The 16289-nt window shown below is 44.9% G+C and overlaps 1 protein-coding gene across 1 annotated transcript; it reads left to right on the forward strand.

Moving 5' to 3' along the window:
• Window positions 1-6428: 6428 nt before the first annotated feature.
• On the forward strand, window positions 6429-14958 carry LOC139050133 (uncharacterized). Its single transcript, XM_070526346.1, has 3 exons — window positions 6429-6608; window positions 7036-7112; window positions 14765-14958. Exons 1-3 carry the CDS (start codon window positions 6487-6489, stop codon window positions 14956-14958), a joined length of 393 nt encoding a protein of 130 aa, XP_070382447.1. The 5' UTR covers window positions 6429-6486.
• Window positions 14959-16289: the final 1331 nt, after the last annotated feature.

Below are 16289 nucleotides of genomic sequence, written 5' to 3' on the forward strand. Positions count from 1 at the left end.
CGGTTCTTCTCACTGTGTTGTTCACCGTCTCTACAACGTGACATATGGTAGAGGTGCTTGGTGGAAACAGCATAAACCCTACCATGGAATAAAGTGAACGTCGTTAGGGGCGAGGGAGATAGCCGCAGGCTACGACTACCGCCCGAGTACTTGACCTCTGCTCGAGAAGATTAGGAACATGGTGGCCCAGATGGGCCCTAGTAAGAGTGCCCGTGTCACCTGCAGCGACGTGTGCAGCAAAAGCAAAGGAACCCACCGATCATTCGTGGATCACTGTTTGGAAATCTGAGAAGCTGGCCTGAAACCTATTCAAGAACCACTATGTTTAACAATTGAAACTGTGGAAAGCTGCCGTTTCCCAGCTTACAATTGTACACCTATTCACCAATTACACTTCCACAAACATTCGCGAGCGTCATGCTTAAGGAGCGGGCCTAAGTTCAATGAGAGCACCGTGATTTCGCAGCAAAGATCAACTCTTAATTCAGCCACGTCAACCCGCACATGGCAGAGAATAGTTTTTCCTCATCTGCGGTTTTGAAGCAAGTGATTTACGTCGGATATGTTACCCACCCAAGACCATTACGAAATTCCTAGCGGAAGCAACGGGCATCGAAAAGACGTTGAAAGAGCGCGCTCGCAACATTGTTGACTAGTGCCCTCACCGAAGGGGAAAATTCAAGCACTAGGCTCCGATGAACTCCGAAAGACCAACCGAGCAGTTGCACGTGAAGAACTACTTAAAATGTTCTCTTCGACGCAGCCTTAATATTTGACGCCGACTGAGAGGCGTTCATGCAGCCATTCGCCGTGACGGAATCGCCGTAGCTGAATGCTGGAGTGATGGCCTACGTCACCGTCTTCAGCCGTCTGCAATCCCCTTCGCGCCCGCACCTGCCGACTGCTCGCTCTGCTGCCACTGCGGAGAAACCGGACACGTCTGTTGCCTATACCCATACCGTGAGATGGCACTAAGATGTTTTGGCTTCAACTCTCTGCACGCTCAGCAAGGCGAATGACACCGTGAAAATGCTGACTGCTGAAGTGCTTGGGTGCGATTTGGCGGAGACGCCAATGACTAACTCGATCGCTGTCGCCAAGGCACTGCCTCTCGCTACAGTACCAAGTGTACACTGGGCCAATACATGGCCCATATGTGGTCCGTATCCGGCAAACAAAACACAGCACCCTATGGAGGTGCGGTTGTTTCTCCTTGCAGTGCCGCTGTCCTCCGCCGCCAACGCAAGATCAGGACACATGAAGAAGGAAGCACACACTGCCATTTCGACGAAGCTCCGAAGGGAAAATCACGCTTCCTAAAGCATACCTGACGATGCCGCGAAACAATGGGACAGTGTATGAAGCGATCATCGGACACCTTGAAATAAGTGTGACAATAAACCACCAAGATCAGCGCTGTCGCCGTGCAATGGCCGCTTTAGTGGAAAGACGACTCAACTACTCCGTCTTGAATGAATCCTGAAACGCGCTGTCGATGACAGTTACGACTACGTGGCAAAAACCCCAACTCCGGGAAACTGGAGGTCAGCGTGCAAGGACGACTGGAATGAGCACGTACGTTGAACACAAGACGGGTTAGGACACGCTTGCGTCGCAGAATCACCCTTCTGTCGCAGGATCAGGACAACTCGCCCAACTACGCATGACGATCCAGCCAAGGGCTGCCAGACGACGCTAAAATATTCGATGACTACAATATTCTAATACCAGGCCGGCGACCATGATAAGGTGTGGACCCCGATAGGCTGACGTGGACTGAGCGAAAAACTTATTTCGAACTGTACACGAAAAATCACCGAATGTTCGCACGGCCCGTATGGCCGTAACATGCCTGTGAGCAGTCCAACTTGTGCACCAGTAAACGGTTCTACCGTAGACATCCAGCTATGATTTCGCTGTTTTTTCATTGCTACGTGCTCTTTTGGTCTCCCCTCTCGTTTGGTGTTCGTAACCCTGGCATGACACATGTTAATGTGGGCGCATTGACACGTGTACTTATATTTTTCCGGTGATCCCGCTTCACCGCGCTTAGTATTAAGTTATCGCTCCGCGCATGACGCACTAGCATGTATCAGAACCTTCTGGATCATCCTCACTGATTTTGTCTCCTGTCTATGTTGGAGTAGAACCTTGTCTAATCCGATTGCATGCGTGACGAGAATAGTGGTCCGCATACTGGAAAGCGTTCGATAGCATTCGATTAGTCTGGAATCTTCGACCAAATAATTATAAATATCCGACTCGCTTGAGCCGCAGATTAGTTTTCCGTCGATCGACGTATATACTCGGTACTATCATTCAGCCCAAGTGAAACTTGTTTTGTGGGCACAGTTTCACTCAATAAAGAGTTGGTTTCGTGACTCCCGGTTCTTACTACTGCAAGGTGAAAATACCGACGACTTCCCTGCACCTTAGCGGAACCTTAGTCGATAATAAAAGAGAAACCTCTTATCCAGGTGGAAGGTATCTGTGTTGTCTCACATTGTTTTAGTTGCAGCTGTACTATCAGTGCCAAATGAAACGCGAACAATTGAGCCCGTGTTCCAATCACAACAGAAACAAATGTGGGCGCCGTCGGCTAGTCTTACTGCACTAGGCGATGATGCTCGCCCTAAACTGCTATATTTTTTGCATCTGCTTTCTTTGATTTTCTGTTTTCTCACTTTAAAATTAAAGAGAAACAAAATTGCTAAGAAATTTTTGCAGTGAAGTACCAGCATGATCGACCGGTGAGGTCAAACCAGACGCGTCCGCCTCTCAATGCTGATGGCTGGCCGATGGTGCACACTAGACATTTAAGTTCAGCTTCGGAAACGCACTCCGCGTTTGGCGTCTCATACGGTGCCGATAGCAAAATATTTCAGCATATTGTGACAAGGAAGAAAAGGGGGAAAGGAATGAAAGGCAACTGTCGCTGACAAACATACGCACACACCCAGAATCTTTCCCAGAAATATTGCGCACTATATGAATTGGCGCACTATGAAGTGGCTAAAAAAAACGGCTTCCTGCAGGTGGAGCAGTATCCCACGTTTTCGCAATGCGCGTGCGATGCTCTATGCCATACGATAATTTTAGCACTCGGGGACGCCGGCGCAGGACGCCGACACTGGATTTTCTTTCGTATGTACGGCGCCCTTAACGCTTTCGTGTTAAACGTTGTCGGTCCATAATCGATATTCAATAGACGCAAAACACCTTTGACCACGAGGAATGATGATTGCAACCCGCCGTGGTTTCTACGTGGCTATGGTGTTGGGCTGCTGAGCACGAGATCGCGGGATCAAATCCCGGCCACAGCGGCCGCATTTCGATGGGGCTGATGTGCGAAAACACCCGTGTGCTTAGATTTAGGTGCACGTTAAAGATCCCCAGGTGGTCAAAATTTCCGGAGTCCTCCACTACGGCGTGCCTCATAATCAGAAAGTGGTTTGGCACGTAAAACCCCAAACATTGTTATTATTATGATGATTGCAGCAACACGGGAAAAAACACCACAAAGTACTGGGCATATTTTTTCGACACCCAAGCACGGAAAATTTTATCTCATCAGAAACGACCGTCATACAGCACCTGGCATGGTGGCAGCCTGAAGAGCAAGTTCGGGAATGTTTATCGCATTATATATTTTATTAGATTTGGGCAGGTCATCGTCAAGGAGGTTATATAATTTTCTTTAACCTCCTTGGTCATCGTAATGGCAACTGTGGGTGCAGTGCGTTTTTCCTTGATAACGAATAATTTTTTTTTCACCTAGGTTTGCATAAACTTTGTTTAACACGTTTAGCAAGCATAAACATTGTGGCAAACATGTAGAATCACTCTTATCCTTCATTATTCGAGTAGGATATGTTATAAATAAAAGTATATGCTAGCCAGCGTCACGCAGTGTGAAAAGTCTTGCGTGAATTAAGTTTTTATTTTATTTTATTTTTATATAGGAATACTGCAGCCCTCACTTGAGGGCCATTACAGGAGAAGAAAAAAATTTAAAAGTTAAATTCAACGACGACAATACAATTACAACACAATTTACTATACAATACAAAACAATTTACAGGAAGGATGAACACGTATACGCAGAATAACAGTAAGCATGATCAATTCCTAATTATCCCGTTGCCTGTAATACAATTCTAATAGAGTATATAATTGGCTAACATTTTGTGCTGTTACAGTGCAGTGCGGAAGGCCATTCCATATATTAATACACGAAGGAAAGAACAAGTATTTAAAACCATCAAGGCGTGTTTTATACGGCTTTGCACTAGCGCTGTGGCTTAAACGCGCACTGTGTTTATTGGGGGGAATGTATGTTTCTTTGTTTATACTTATTTGAATTCTGGTTACATGTAAAAATAATTTCATTCGATGATTTCATTCGTTGTTCGTTGTCGGAAGGGTTAAATATTTACTTCTAGGAATTGCGTAATTATGTGAACAATGTCCAGCCATGCTAGCACTTGATATTATTGTTTATTGACAGATTAATTTAGAAAGCATTGAATATAGTAAACGCGGAAATAAATGGCCTTCCATTTAGCATTTGGAGCGCATATTCCCCTACGAAGGTTACACACTCTCATGTGTGTCGTTTCCGAAAGGTATGAAAAACAAGAAGTATAACAGGTGCGTGCTAGTAGCAAGAAATAAATTGCTTGAGGCAACGCGCAGAAAGGCAAGTAGGACAACAGAAGTGAACAAAGAGACAGCGCTTCACTTTTGTTGTCCTGCATGCCTTTATGTGATTTGCCTGAAGTTATGCAGTGCCAACTAGCAACAAAAACCCATATAATTTACTTCAATAAATTAACGTTGTCTGAGCCACTAGCGGGTTGAAATCACCTGGTGATACTCAGCATAACCTATTTTCAACTGGCACAGCCACAACAAACACAGATAGCACACTGAGGCCTGCGCGATGTAGAACAAGTTCAAAAACCACCGACGCCGTAACTTTCCGCGACCCGCCGTGGTTGCTCAGTGGCTATGGTGTTGGGCTACTGAGCACGAGGTCGCGGGATCGAATCCCGGCCACGGCGGCCGCAATTCGATGGGGGCGAAATGCAACAACACCGGTGTACTTAGATTTAGGTGCACGTTAAAGAACCCCAGGTGGTCGACATTTCCGGAGTCCTCCACTATGCGGCGTGCCTCATAATCAGAAAGTGGTTTTGACACGTAAAACCCCTTAATTTATTGTAACTTTCTGCGATTTATTCTCAGTATTTAGTCGTGTTTGCAGCATCGGAACCTTTCTTACCGCAACCATTCCCATGGAGAAATGGAAGCAGGAGGTAATGGCAACTGGCCCTCTTTTAATTCAAGCAATGGCGAAAACAGCAGCGTGAATCAGCTCATGGCGAGAGCACAGGGAAAACTGACCCTGCTTACCTGTTGTGGCTACATACTCGCAATTGTTACAAAGGTTTTGAAGTTGGTTCTTTTTCATCCATATTTGATTCAGGCTTGCAAAGCACAAATCTACGAGGTGCGTAGTGGGAAACAGCGCATTTTTTTTAGTGACAGCAACCACTCGGCATGCTGGGCGTCAAACGTATTTACGACTGTAGAAAAATCACACAAAACTGTATCCAGTGTCAGGCATCTGACTGAGATACGACTATGCACGGCGCATGAGTGTTCGCTAGCGAAAAACCGCGGTAAGTGCGAAGCAGTTGCAGTTCTGCATTGCTTGGGGCTAGCGAACATAGCACTGGAATTTGTGCGCAACAGAACCAAGCGAGTGCAATTCATCAGGTGAGAACAACTACCTGCTTAATTTCAACTGAGCCAGAGAATGCCACATCAGTTTGCAGAATCGTTGCCTCTGGTAATAAAAAAATTAAAGGGTTTTACATGCCAAGACAACTTTCTAATTTGGACAACCTGAACCTCTGTAACGCGCACCTAAATCTATGTACACGGGTGTTTTCGCATCATGCACACATCCAAATGCGGCCGCCATGACACGGATTCGATGCCGCGACCCCGTATTCAGCAGCCCAACATCATAGATCTGGTAATCATACGCTAGTTAGGGCTACCTTAGTTTCTATACCTCCTGAGCTTCCACGAGCGCTAAAACGAGCAACAATTTCTTCTCAGCGAGATGTCCACTCCACTTTGAGAGGAGCATGAAAGAAAAGTGGCGGTATGATCCGATAACCGTACTTTTTTTCGTAGTAAGTGAGCTTTATTAAATGATTTGGTGGATAGATAGCATGGGTAATCGGAGCGCCTATGCTGCCGTTCGAAAACTTGTGCATTAGGGCCAAGCTAGTGGCGGACTCAAACGACTCGTTTTTTTCAAGATATGCGGTATCATTTTTCTCGAAACACAGAAGTGACAAAAGTTTTATCAGTTACCGTTCTTTTTTTTTTTGCATTGAGCGCGCATGCGCGGGGATTCAACAACATGCAGTCGACAATACACGCCAGTTACAGGACATCGAGACATCAGCCATGGCTGAAGAAAGCAGCAACGAATGCATGCCTCTTGACCTGAGCATGAAGGCCGAAGCAACACAGCGTACTAGCCGTGACGGTACACAGGGCGCTTCATCTACATTGGGCGCCTACAGAACGTGAGCTTTACCACTTGTCAATTTTTTCATTGAATACTGTTACCCTTAGATACGACCCATATAATAGGCTTTAACATGTGTATATTTGTTCCCACCTAAAATGGGTCTTTATTAAAGCCAGCTTGAGCTTTGAAATCGAAGGCATTCGTAGATCAAGATGCGTCTACGCAAAGGCGGTGCGAAAATATTGCCACGTTCAGCGCAAAGTAACCTACATAGCGCTCAGAATAAGATGTTTCAGAACATGAAGCGAACGTATACTTATAGAAGAAAATACTTTTCATTGATGTATAGGTCTTGTACTCCACACACGCGATGGCGTGCTATAGCTTGATGTCCCGGGTAGAAATTAAATACAATTTCATCTCTCTTTTTTTTTCCTTGTCACAGCTAGTAACTGTCTGACGACTTTTTTTATTATTTTTAGGATTTCCGACGACGCCTTGCGCTATCCGGGCAACACGCAGCACACGCCCACGACCGATGAGACTTGCAACGTCGACGGTACGTAGGCGATTGTCACTCGCCTTTCCCTCAGACATGTCAAATATCCCTTACGGTCACAATGGTAGCGGTACATTTATTGCGTATAAAGATGCATTTTACCAGCACGGCCAAGACGGCTTCCACATGAACCAGCTTATAACTGTCCTTAGTAGGAAATGTGTGCTCATCTGAATATATCCAAATTCGTACATAACCTATGCCATAGAAGTTTTTGAATGAATGTGTTCTCGTATCGGGACGCAGATAAAGCACGCTCCTAGATAATGAGGGCAGTAGGCGAGACTGTACATTCCATGCAATGATTAATTCACTCGTAAATGGAATCATCGCATGACTCGTCGGTCTACAACTTTATTTGCCAAGCTGAATCTCAGTGGGTTTGCTCTACTAACATCGTGGCAATGTTTCCCTTAAACCTATCACGCTGGTTTACAAAGCAAGTGCTTTGATCCGAATGCCGTGGGTGATGTGCAATTATTTCGGTGTTTCAGATGTTTTAACAGTGCTGGTACGTTTTAGGCTGAGTGTGAAAATTGCTCATGAATAGCATGTTACGAGCAGCAGACATATCCCGCTGCGGCCGAATGTAGACGTTACAGCGTACAATTTGGGGCACCCCAAAACAGCTTATATTGAAGCTCTTCATTCTTTCATACGAAGGAAGCCACAGCCGCAGCATAAGCAATACTAAATGTACAATGAAAATGCAATGCAAGGAGATAGAGAATTGTTGGATAGTTCTTTGTGCTCTGTTGCAATAAATCTTTACCTAATATCCCAGCTATGGGCCCCTGAAGCATAAACACTATTCGTATTGACAGAGTAACAATCACTTTACCGACCGATTTACAATCAGTGGGTCACTACTTCAAAATCGTAAAGCTTTGTTAAGAAAATTTACGCCATGCTACAACACCGGTCTTCCAAATTGAACGTACTTTATTGTAAGGTGATTAGTTTTCCTCGGATACGTCATCCACTATTCGTACTGCCAGTATCCGCACAGCCTCTTGCGCAGGCGCCACGAATGGTGCGGCTTCAATGGTGCGACAAATAAAGTTGAGAATTCCGGACAATAAAAATGAGTTCTTTAATTTACGCCTTTGCTACCACACTGTAGTTCATTCGATGTCAAAGATGCAACTAGAATCTTTGGTTCCGGTGGTTGGGAATCCGCGTTTAATGTTTTGTTAGGCGTACGAAGGCATAGTCACTAAGACACGTGGGTGCAATAACGCCATAAACATTCTTAGCCAACTCAACCCTCCCCCCCTTCATATTGTAAACAAAAGTGCATCCAAAAATACGTGTCCCTGGAGGTTCAACGCTAATTGCAGTAGCGTAGATGGTCATACTGATTGTTTTATGCCGTAATTTTCGCCTCTTCGGTCTCTCGCGTGTTCCTTTCAGTTTCACGCAATTGCTGCGCCTTTATACAAGATACGTGCACCTAGCTAGGATACTTGCAGCGCTATCCATATAGTCAACACATAAGCGTACTTCGAGCCTTTCCGTTGCATAGTTTAGTTACATATTGCCCCGTGAATTAACACTTCCGCATTCCCTACCAAGCTAATGCACTTTCTGCAATACGACTCTTATATATGCGCAGTGAGTTACCTTTTTGAAAGCTGTTCTATAGTCTATTGATGACCTACACAGGAACATTGTTAAAGACAGCCGTTTTAGCGATCGTAATCAGCAGGGAAACCTGCAGTGCTTAAACCGGTACTTATGTGCTTCACTATACAAGACTCACCAAAAGGGGTTCGGATAACCACTTTCTGAAAGACGAGTACGCATTTTGATTACGCACCTGCGTCATAGAAGGCCAATAAATTAAGGGCATCCCTCGGCAGAAATGCGTCCCCTCACTTTTGCATGGTCATCGTCGGCGTCGGGCTATGCCTGCTGCTCGGAAAAGATAAAGATTAAGAATAAGTGAGAACTTCGTGAGGCATCTAATGTTCTTATTACTGGATAGCACAGCAAATATTGGGTCTAAGGTTCCACGCACAAGGGACCGAGATGTTCTTTTTCACTTTTACCACACTCGTGTTCTGCCCGTGGTTTGAGATAAAGCGTGATAGGCGTCAGAAGAATCCAACGCTACACAATCTTGATCGTGCATGATTTACCCATCACCACAAAGTTCCTGCATGCCTTCAAGACATAGATAAAGCACTGCGTATGGAAGCACCGCAGTAAAATTTCTCGACCACTAAAATCTTCTTGCCTTGCACCATAAGCATGGAAAATCCATTCCCATGAATTGACCTTGCACAACGGCGAATGAACACCTTTACTATACTTTTATGCCATAAAGGTGTCCTTGAATATGGGAGCACAAGTTACCAGCGCCTGGGGTTCACCGGCAACAATGATCACGCAAGTCCCCGCACAAGCCGCGCTGACATGGAGGAAGCATCAGCCAGTTTTCAAGACGGCGCCTTGTAAGTTAACATTTAGAAAAGTTCCGTTGCAAAACAACTCGGAGACGACAGCGATGGCTACCAGTGTAATAATATGCCCCTACTCGATAATTTCTTCTTGGAAGGCCTAGCTGTGATGGCTGAAACAGGTACTGCATCAGTAGTTTTGAGGGTACGGCCAGAGCGGCTGGCCTTGACTAACTTCACGATTCCAACCGCGTGACCGGACACCACACGGAAGTGTGCACACCCGATGCCTACACCACAACACAAAGCTATACAGGATCGCCCGATTTTCCATCCTGTTAACATGCCACAATATGCGGTGCACTTTCAGGTTTGCTCCCCATTATGGAATATGTAAAGATTGTGAAGGGAAGATGCTCATCCAAGTTGAGGCTCATAAAATTAATGAAACAGGGTTTACCTGTTTTCCTGTAAAATTACTACAAGAATTAGGCTTGCACTGAGGCACTTACACGAGGGCTAAAAGTCCAGATGACTTAAATGTCAAATATTAACTGGTGTTTAGACAATATGCTGTCGGCGTAAACAAAAGCCTTTCCTGAGGGTCTATTACCTAGGTAAATTTGGAGAGAAATGGATGTGCTCGGCAACACCCTGTACTAGTATTGAAGCTTCTGGAATTCAAAGGAATGTCATAATATCGGAACCGAAGCTGCTGCATTTTAGATTCATCGTATGCTTAAGAAGGCGTTGAGAAACTCAAGGAACAAAGTTAGATTTTTGCGAATGTATAATGGTTTCCAGCAAGTATGGACGCAAGCACAAGAAGTAGAAACAGACAGGACAACGCTGGACTTACAATTGAAGTTTATCGTGAAAACATTCCACAAATCACCGCCACGCATGCGTATACACCAAAAAACAATAACAAGGTTTGTAGTCAATTATCAACAAAAGCTCTACACTTATACAAAAGCGAAGGCACACCCCTTCTTGACAAAGGCAACAACACGTGGATCGACATGATAAATTTTGAAATTGCAGTTCTTTATCATTGATATGAACCGAAGGTTCACTCACACAAGTATGCGCACCCAACTTTTTCATGTGGAATGCTTCGCTAATTTCTCTTTCCAGTTTGCTGGAAAGAGAAACTTCTAGGTTGCGCAAAAGCATCACAGGAGAGAAGAAAGATGTGCCTAGTGGCTGTGGAGAAAAGCACACCCCTTTTTTCCACAAAAACTGCATCTTCCGTTCTCTGTCGCATACCTCTCTCATGCGGACTGTCCTATATCGGCCAGACAGGTCGTTGTATTGATGACTACATGCGTGAGTATCGCTATCTGCTGCCTACAGGTACAGGAGAGAACTTGCCATTGCATTGCAAACAACACCAATGCCGACCTGTTTTAGAGCGCAGCTCTTTGGCGTCCGTTCCTGGGTTTCGCGTCGTCGTCGGCGTCGTCGTCGTCGTCGTCGTCGGCGTTGTCGTCGTCGGCGTTGTCGGCGTTCTCGTCGGCCTCGTAACCAGCTCGCCTCCGCCGCCGCGCTCCGCCGCCGCGCATGCGCCGCTGCTCCGCCGCCGCGCATGCGCGCTGTCGGCTCTCCGGGCGAGGGAGGATGATGGAAGGGAGGAGGAGAGACTGTGGAGGAGGGCTGGCTACACAAATGGCTCTTTGGCGTCCGTTCCTGGGTTTCGCGTTGTCGTCGGCCTCATAACCAGCTCCGCCCCCCTTTCATCCCCCCAGCGCTAGCAGCGACCGACTGATACCGCTTTCGTGAGTCCGCTACCGCACTCACGAAAGACGTCGTGCACTTCCTGCAACTCGCATTAACCGTCCATCGATCCACACCGATGTTAGTAGTGGGGGACTTTAATGTTGACATAAAGACAAACAGCAATTTCCTAACACTTATGCGGGAGAACATCCCGTTCCTCTCGCTCGTAACGCGTCCGACGGCTGTGACAACCTCGCGAGGCACTTGTATAGATCTCGTCTTTGAGAATCAAGCATTGGTGTACCAAGTCGAACATATATCAGTCTATTTCTCCGACCACAAAGCTTCCTTCATGACTGTCAAGAACTGTTAATGGAGTCTTTGTTAAAGGAATACGTGTGAAAAATAAAAAAAAAATTCTGTGATAGCGCATACATGTGTTGCTCGATTTCTTTGCCTCAATCTATCGAAAAGGTGAAACAGCTTATTTGCTGCGCTCAAATTTCGCATTAGGAAGTAACGTAATCGTCGGTAATTTTTTTTGATAGCGTATCGATAGTGGGGAGAGAGCGCGTCAAACTGGAAAGAGAAATTAACGAAGCGTTCCACATGAAAAAGTTGAGCGCGCATACATGTGTGAGTGAACTTTCGGTTCATATCAATGATAAATAACTGCAATTTCTAAACTTATCACGTCAATCCACGTGTTGCTGACTTTGTCGGGAAGTGATGCGATTTCGCTTTTGTGTACGTGTACAACGTTTTTTGATAATTCACTACAAACCTTGTTATTGTTCGTGGGTGTATACACATGCGTGGCAGTGATTTGTAGAATACTTTCACAAGAAACTTCAGTTGTAAGTCCAGCGTTGTTCTGTGTGTTTCTACTTCTTGTGCTCGCGCCCGCACTTGCTGGAAACCGTCATACGGTCACCATGCAGCAACTGGCCCAGCATACTACTCTACTAAACCTATTTCTTTATAACTCAGAAACAAAAAGACCGCCACAATTCAATGAACTGCCGCAAATACCATATCTAGAGGGCTCAAGATGGATTACACAGCTCACTGAAATTTCCTGTTTTATGGGTAGGTCATTTGCCAGTCCTCGGATCCATTGTACGTATTTCAAGGAAATCTCAAATGAATATAAAGAAAGTTGTCCGCTTGGGGTGCTCCAATAGATGAAGCTAATAAAAATGCGATATATATTTTTCTCGTGTAGTTAACTTTGTAAATTCTCAGATTCTATTCTTTTTAACCTTAGCGCTTTCATAATTTATCACAGTTGACAACCTACATAAAATTTATAACGCATAGTGTTACCGGAATTTACCTGGCCCTATCACAGGAAATTTGAATTTTTGATAGTTCTAATTTTTTCCTGAAATAATCCGGTCCTAATGCCGGCGAAGCTGGCATGATTAGAAACGACGTACAACGTAACACAATACGACTGTAACCAAACCATACCATCCCATGAGTCATGTCAACATGGGCAACAAGAATAAATCTAAGCACATTACCGCAAGAATAGCGACCAATGTTAATCTAGTGCTTAGCGTAGACATTTCAAACGAGCTACTGGCTTTACAAAAGACATACACCAAGCGCGCAGTCTCTGCCTTACTGCCATTATATTTTGCTTCACCAAACGGTTGAAAAGATGTCGTACCAGCAGTGCCTTAACTCGACGCTTGCAGCATTCATCATCTTATCGAGAAAATAAAGAGAATACTAACTTCTTCGGCAGCATATTTTATCCAATGTACATGAAACACTGAATTATTTGACGTATATGCGCTTGCTACGTGTAGGTGGAAATCACTGTGTGTGTTGTTCTCGTGATGCCATCGGCAGCAATGGTGTGAAGTTCAAATACCAAAGCACTCCATACAAACACTGCAGGAAAATATGCCCACAGAAGTTTTTCTTCGTATTCGTCATGTGGGACTTCAGTTAAGACGTGTGATGTCCGATGGGCAGTCAGTCCAGCCCAGAAATAAAGCGAATAGTTCACCTTTTTCTTAAAGCGACAGATTCAAGTGACTAATCGCAATGGCGTTTACCCGGAAAATGCGGCTCTAGTGCAGTGAGACATAAATATCATCATCAGGAATGTCTCATACCTTCGTAAGCAAGCAATGATGTAATGGCTGTAAATGAACGAAGAAACATTGAACAAACAAACAAGCAACGAAAAATAACGTGTCAATGAAAACGGAAACGAAACAACCTTCAGGTATTGCATTAGGTTCTCTCATGTGACGTTGAGGAGGTCAACCTACAGTGCCAAACGTATACTTCGTACTGTGGCTCACTATGTCCGACCCGTGAGATTGTACAACTTAACTTTAAACATTAACACGTGTACAGCAGGCCTTCGTCTTCAGGTGTTAGAAGAGTGCAACATGCTGCCGAACTGCTTTACTCTCTGACTCTGAAAAATTCACCGATAATTTGGAAAGCCCATAATGCGAAATTTCTGAGCAGCATTGTACGCGTTTTCCTTTCGCGATATATGGAGTGAAAGATTTTGCGAGAGACACATAGAAGAGGTAAATCGCGACGGATTTTGTAAATGACTGATCGACGGACCCAGTGTAATAGCTGGTGCTGCTTGGCTTACATAAAATACTACAAAATTCACATTGCGCATAGAATACGTTTGTAAAACAATCGCAAACCAAGACAACCGAACGAAGCAAACCAATCAAGCTTGAGCGAGAGCCGACACGAACTGACGAGCTGATCATAGCACGCACGAAATAAGCCCTCTGGCTGAGACCAGATGCTAATACGAAACGAGCAGTCCGGCGGGTCAGCAAAAAAACAGTTTTGCGCGCTCGTATCACTGAAGGGGCTGCTCTCATTGGTCTCCGCCTCTCGGCCGTTCAGTGCTTGCGTCTTTTGCCTCTCCACGCTCGATCTTTCATCTTTCGCTGTTCTGCTCGTTCGCTCGCTTACGCCGCTGACGCTCGCCGCTGGAGCGGGACATTAGGAGCTGCGCCATAAAAGGGAGACGTATTTCAGCCGACGCAAAACAGTCTTTATCAATGACAAATGTCTCACTTCCGAGCGCACGCTTCTGGACCGCTGCCTGAATACTCCTTGTGAGCGTGTTGAAGGCGGAGTTGCATTTGCAATACTCGGACCAGCTTGTTTTCTAACTTACCATCACTAAAAGATATTTGTACTCTCCTGCACCTGTTTCATCTAGTATATACATGATGTATTAGATAATGCAAGGCTTCTGTTATGCTTGAATGTCGAACGAGAAAAGTTCTTAATTTACAGTTCAGATTCACAGGCCACTGAAAGCACCAGTGTTCAATTTCTGACAATCTAGAGCCCAAATCGCGCGCTAAATACCAATGCAGGAACTTAGCGCTCAAGTTGAGCGAGTCACCTGACCATTGTGGTAAGGTTTACTTTGTCAAACCCTCATTGGGTCAAAATCTGTTTTTGCCATCCCATTTTTGCCATTTTTGCAATCTGTTTTTGCCAGTTAAATTGTCCATATCCTTGCAGGAATGCGTTTGAAGCCGGAGGAAGAGAGCAGCAAGTGTCCTACGGTGCCAGTAGAAAGGCTTCCAGCAGACGGGACGCCTCACACGGTCAACCCAACGAACGTACGGGAGGCACAGCGCCCATCCCCAGAGCACGCGATGAATCGTCTGTCAAGAAGTCGAACCACAAATGCGAGACATGCGGTAAATTGCTAAGCGGAGCTTTTAAACTAACTGAACATTACCGCACGCATACAGGCGAGAGACCCTTGAAATGCGAAATATGCAAGAAATCATTCGCGCATAACGGGAGTTTCCATAAACATCAACAGATGCACACAAGTGTGAAACCCCATATCTGTCAAATATGTACTAAACCATTCAAAAGGAAAGCGAATCTTAAAGATCATCTTATATCACACAGTGACGACAGACCTTTCATTTGCCAAATATGTAATCACTCCTTTAAGTATAACTCAACTTTGATAAAACACCGCAAAACAATTCACGAGGGTAAATAGCCGTACGAGTCCTAGCAGTGTGGATTTCGGTTCGCAATGAAAGACAACCTCGACGCCCACCTCTGCAAGAATATTTGGTTTCCAATTGTGTGGAGATTCGTTTAGAGGTGCAGCTCAACTGGTTGCAGATCACGTGGCGCATACGGGTGGGCAGTCGTAACTGTGACTAGCGCACAAGGGAAGTAGATCGCCCACGTGTTTTGCATAGGAACGTGACCGGGAAGCCGTGCAGGAAAATAACGCTGATATTCTCCCACACTGACGAGAAACTAACCAACCGTATCGATGCGAGAGGGGCTTCTTTTGGCGTTTAAAAGTGCTGAGTGAAATGCAAGACGTAAACGGTGCCGCTACATTTTTCTAAATTAGGTGACAAAACTTCATCTCCACCAGAATTTGGCATGCTTCCACGTCGATGTATACTGCAGATCCAGCTTACTGTTTTCAAAGCTATGTTGTTCGCCAACAGAGCTTTAGCAAACTCATTTCTAGACAAGCCATAATGGGCTGCAGCTTTGTGTTTGCGTAAATAGAAGGTTGAATATTTGCACAGTATCCTTGAAACCTCGTTCCGTTTTCTGCAAGCGTTTTGACAGTGTACTAGTAATCATGGTTCAGCTAACCATGCTTTAAGAATTCTGCAGTTTGAATAGAAGGGAGTGCTTCACATGAGGAACCCATGAAAGAAGGAGGCACTTCGTTGTTGTCAACTAAAAACTAATCTCAAATAATTGAAGCCCTTCGGCCTTGCTGCCTTTCTGGGACAGCTTTTACAATATAAGGACACAGGCATGGGAAAATTTGTTTGGTTTACAAATTATTCAATGCGGGTAATGTTTCTATTCTCTCTTTGGCTCTTCTATTCTTCCCGAAAATTTTATTCCTTACCATACTGATTACAACAGGTCGACTTTATTGGACTGAAATCATTTGGAACTTAACTATATATCTTCTTCCAGAGCGAATATTTTAAGTATTGTTGTATTCAGGTGTAACCTCCATCAGTTTTATTGTGCAGTTTCTTAT

The sequence above is a fragment of the Dermacentor albipictus genome, chromosome 9 (assembly GCF_038994185.2).
Source record: "Dermacentor albipictus isolate Rhodes 1998 colony chromosome 9, USDA_Dalb.pri_finalv2, whole genome shotgun sequence".
Classification (NCBI taxonomy): Eukaryota; Metazoa; Arthropoda; class Arachnida; order Ixodida; family Ixodidae; genus Dermacentor; species Dermacentor albipictus.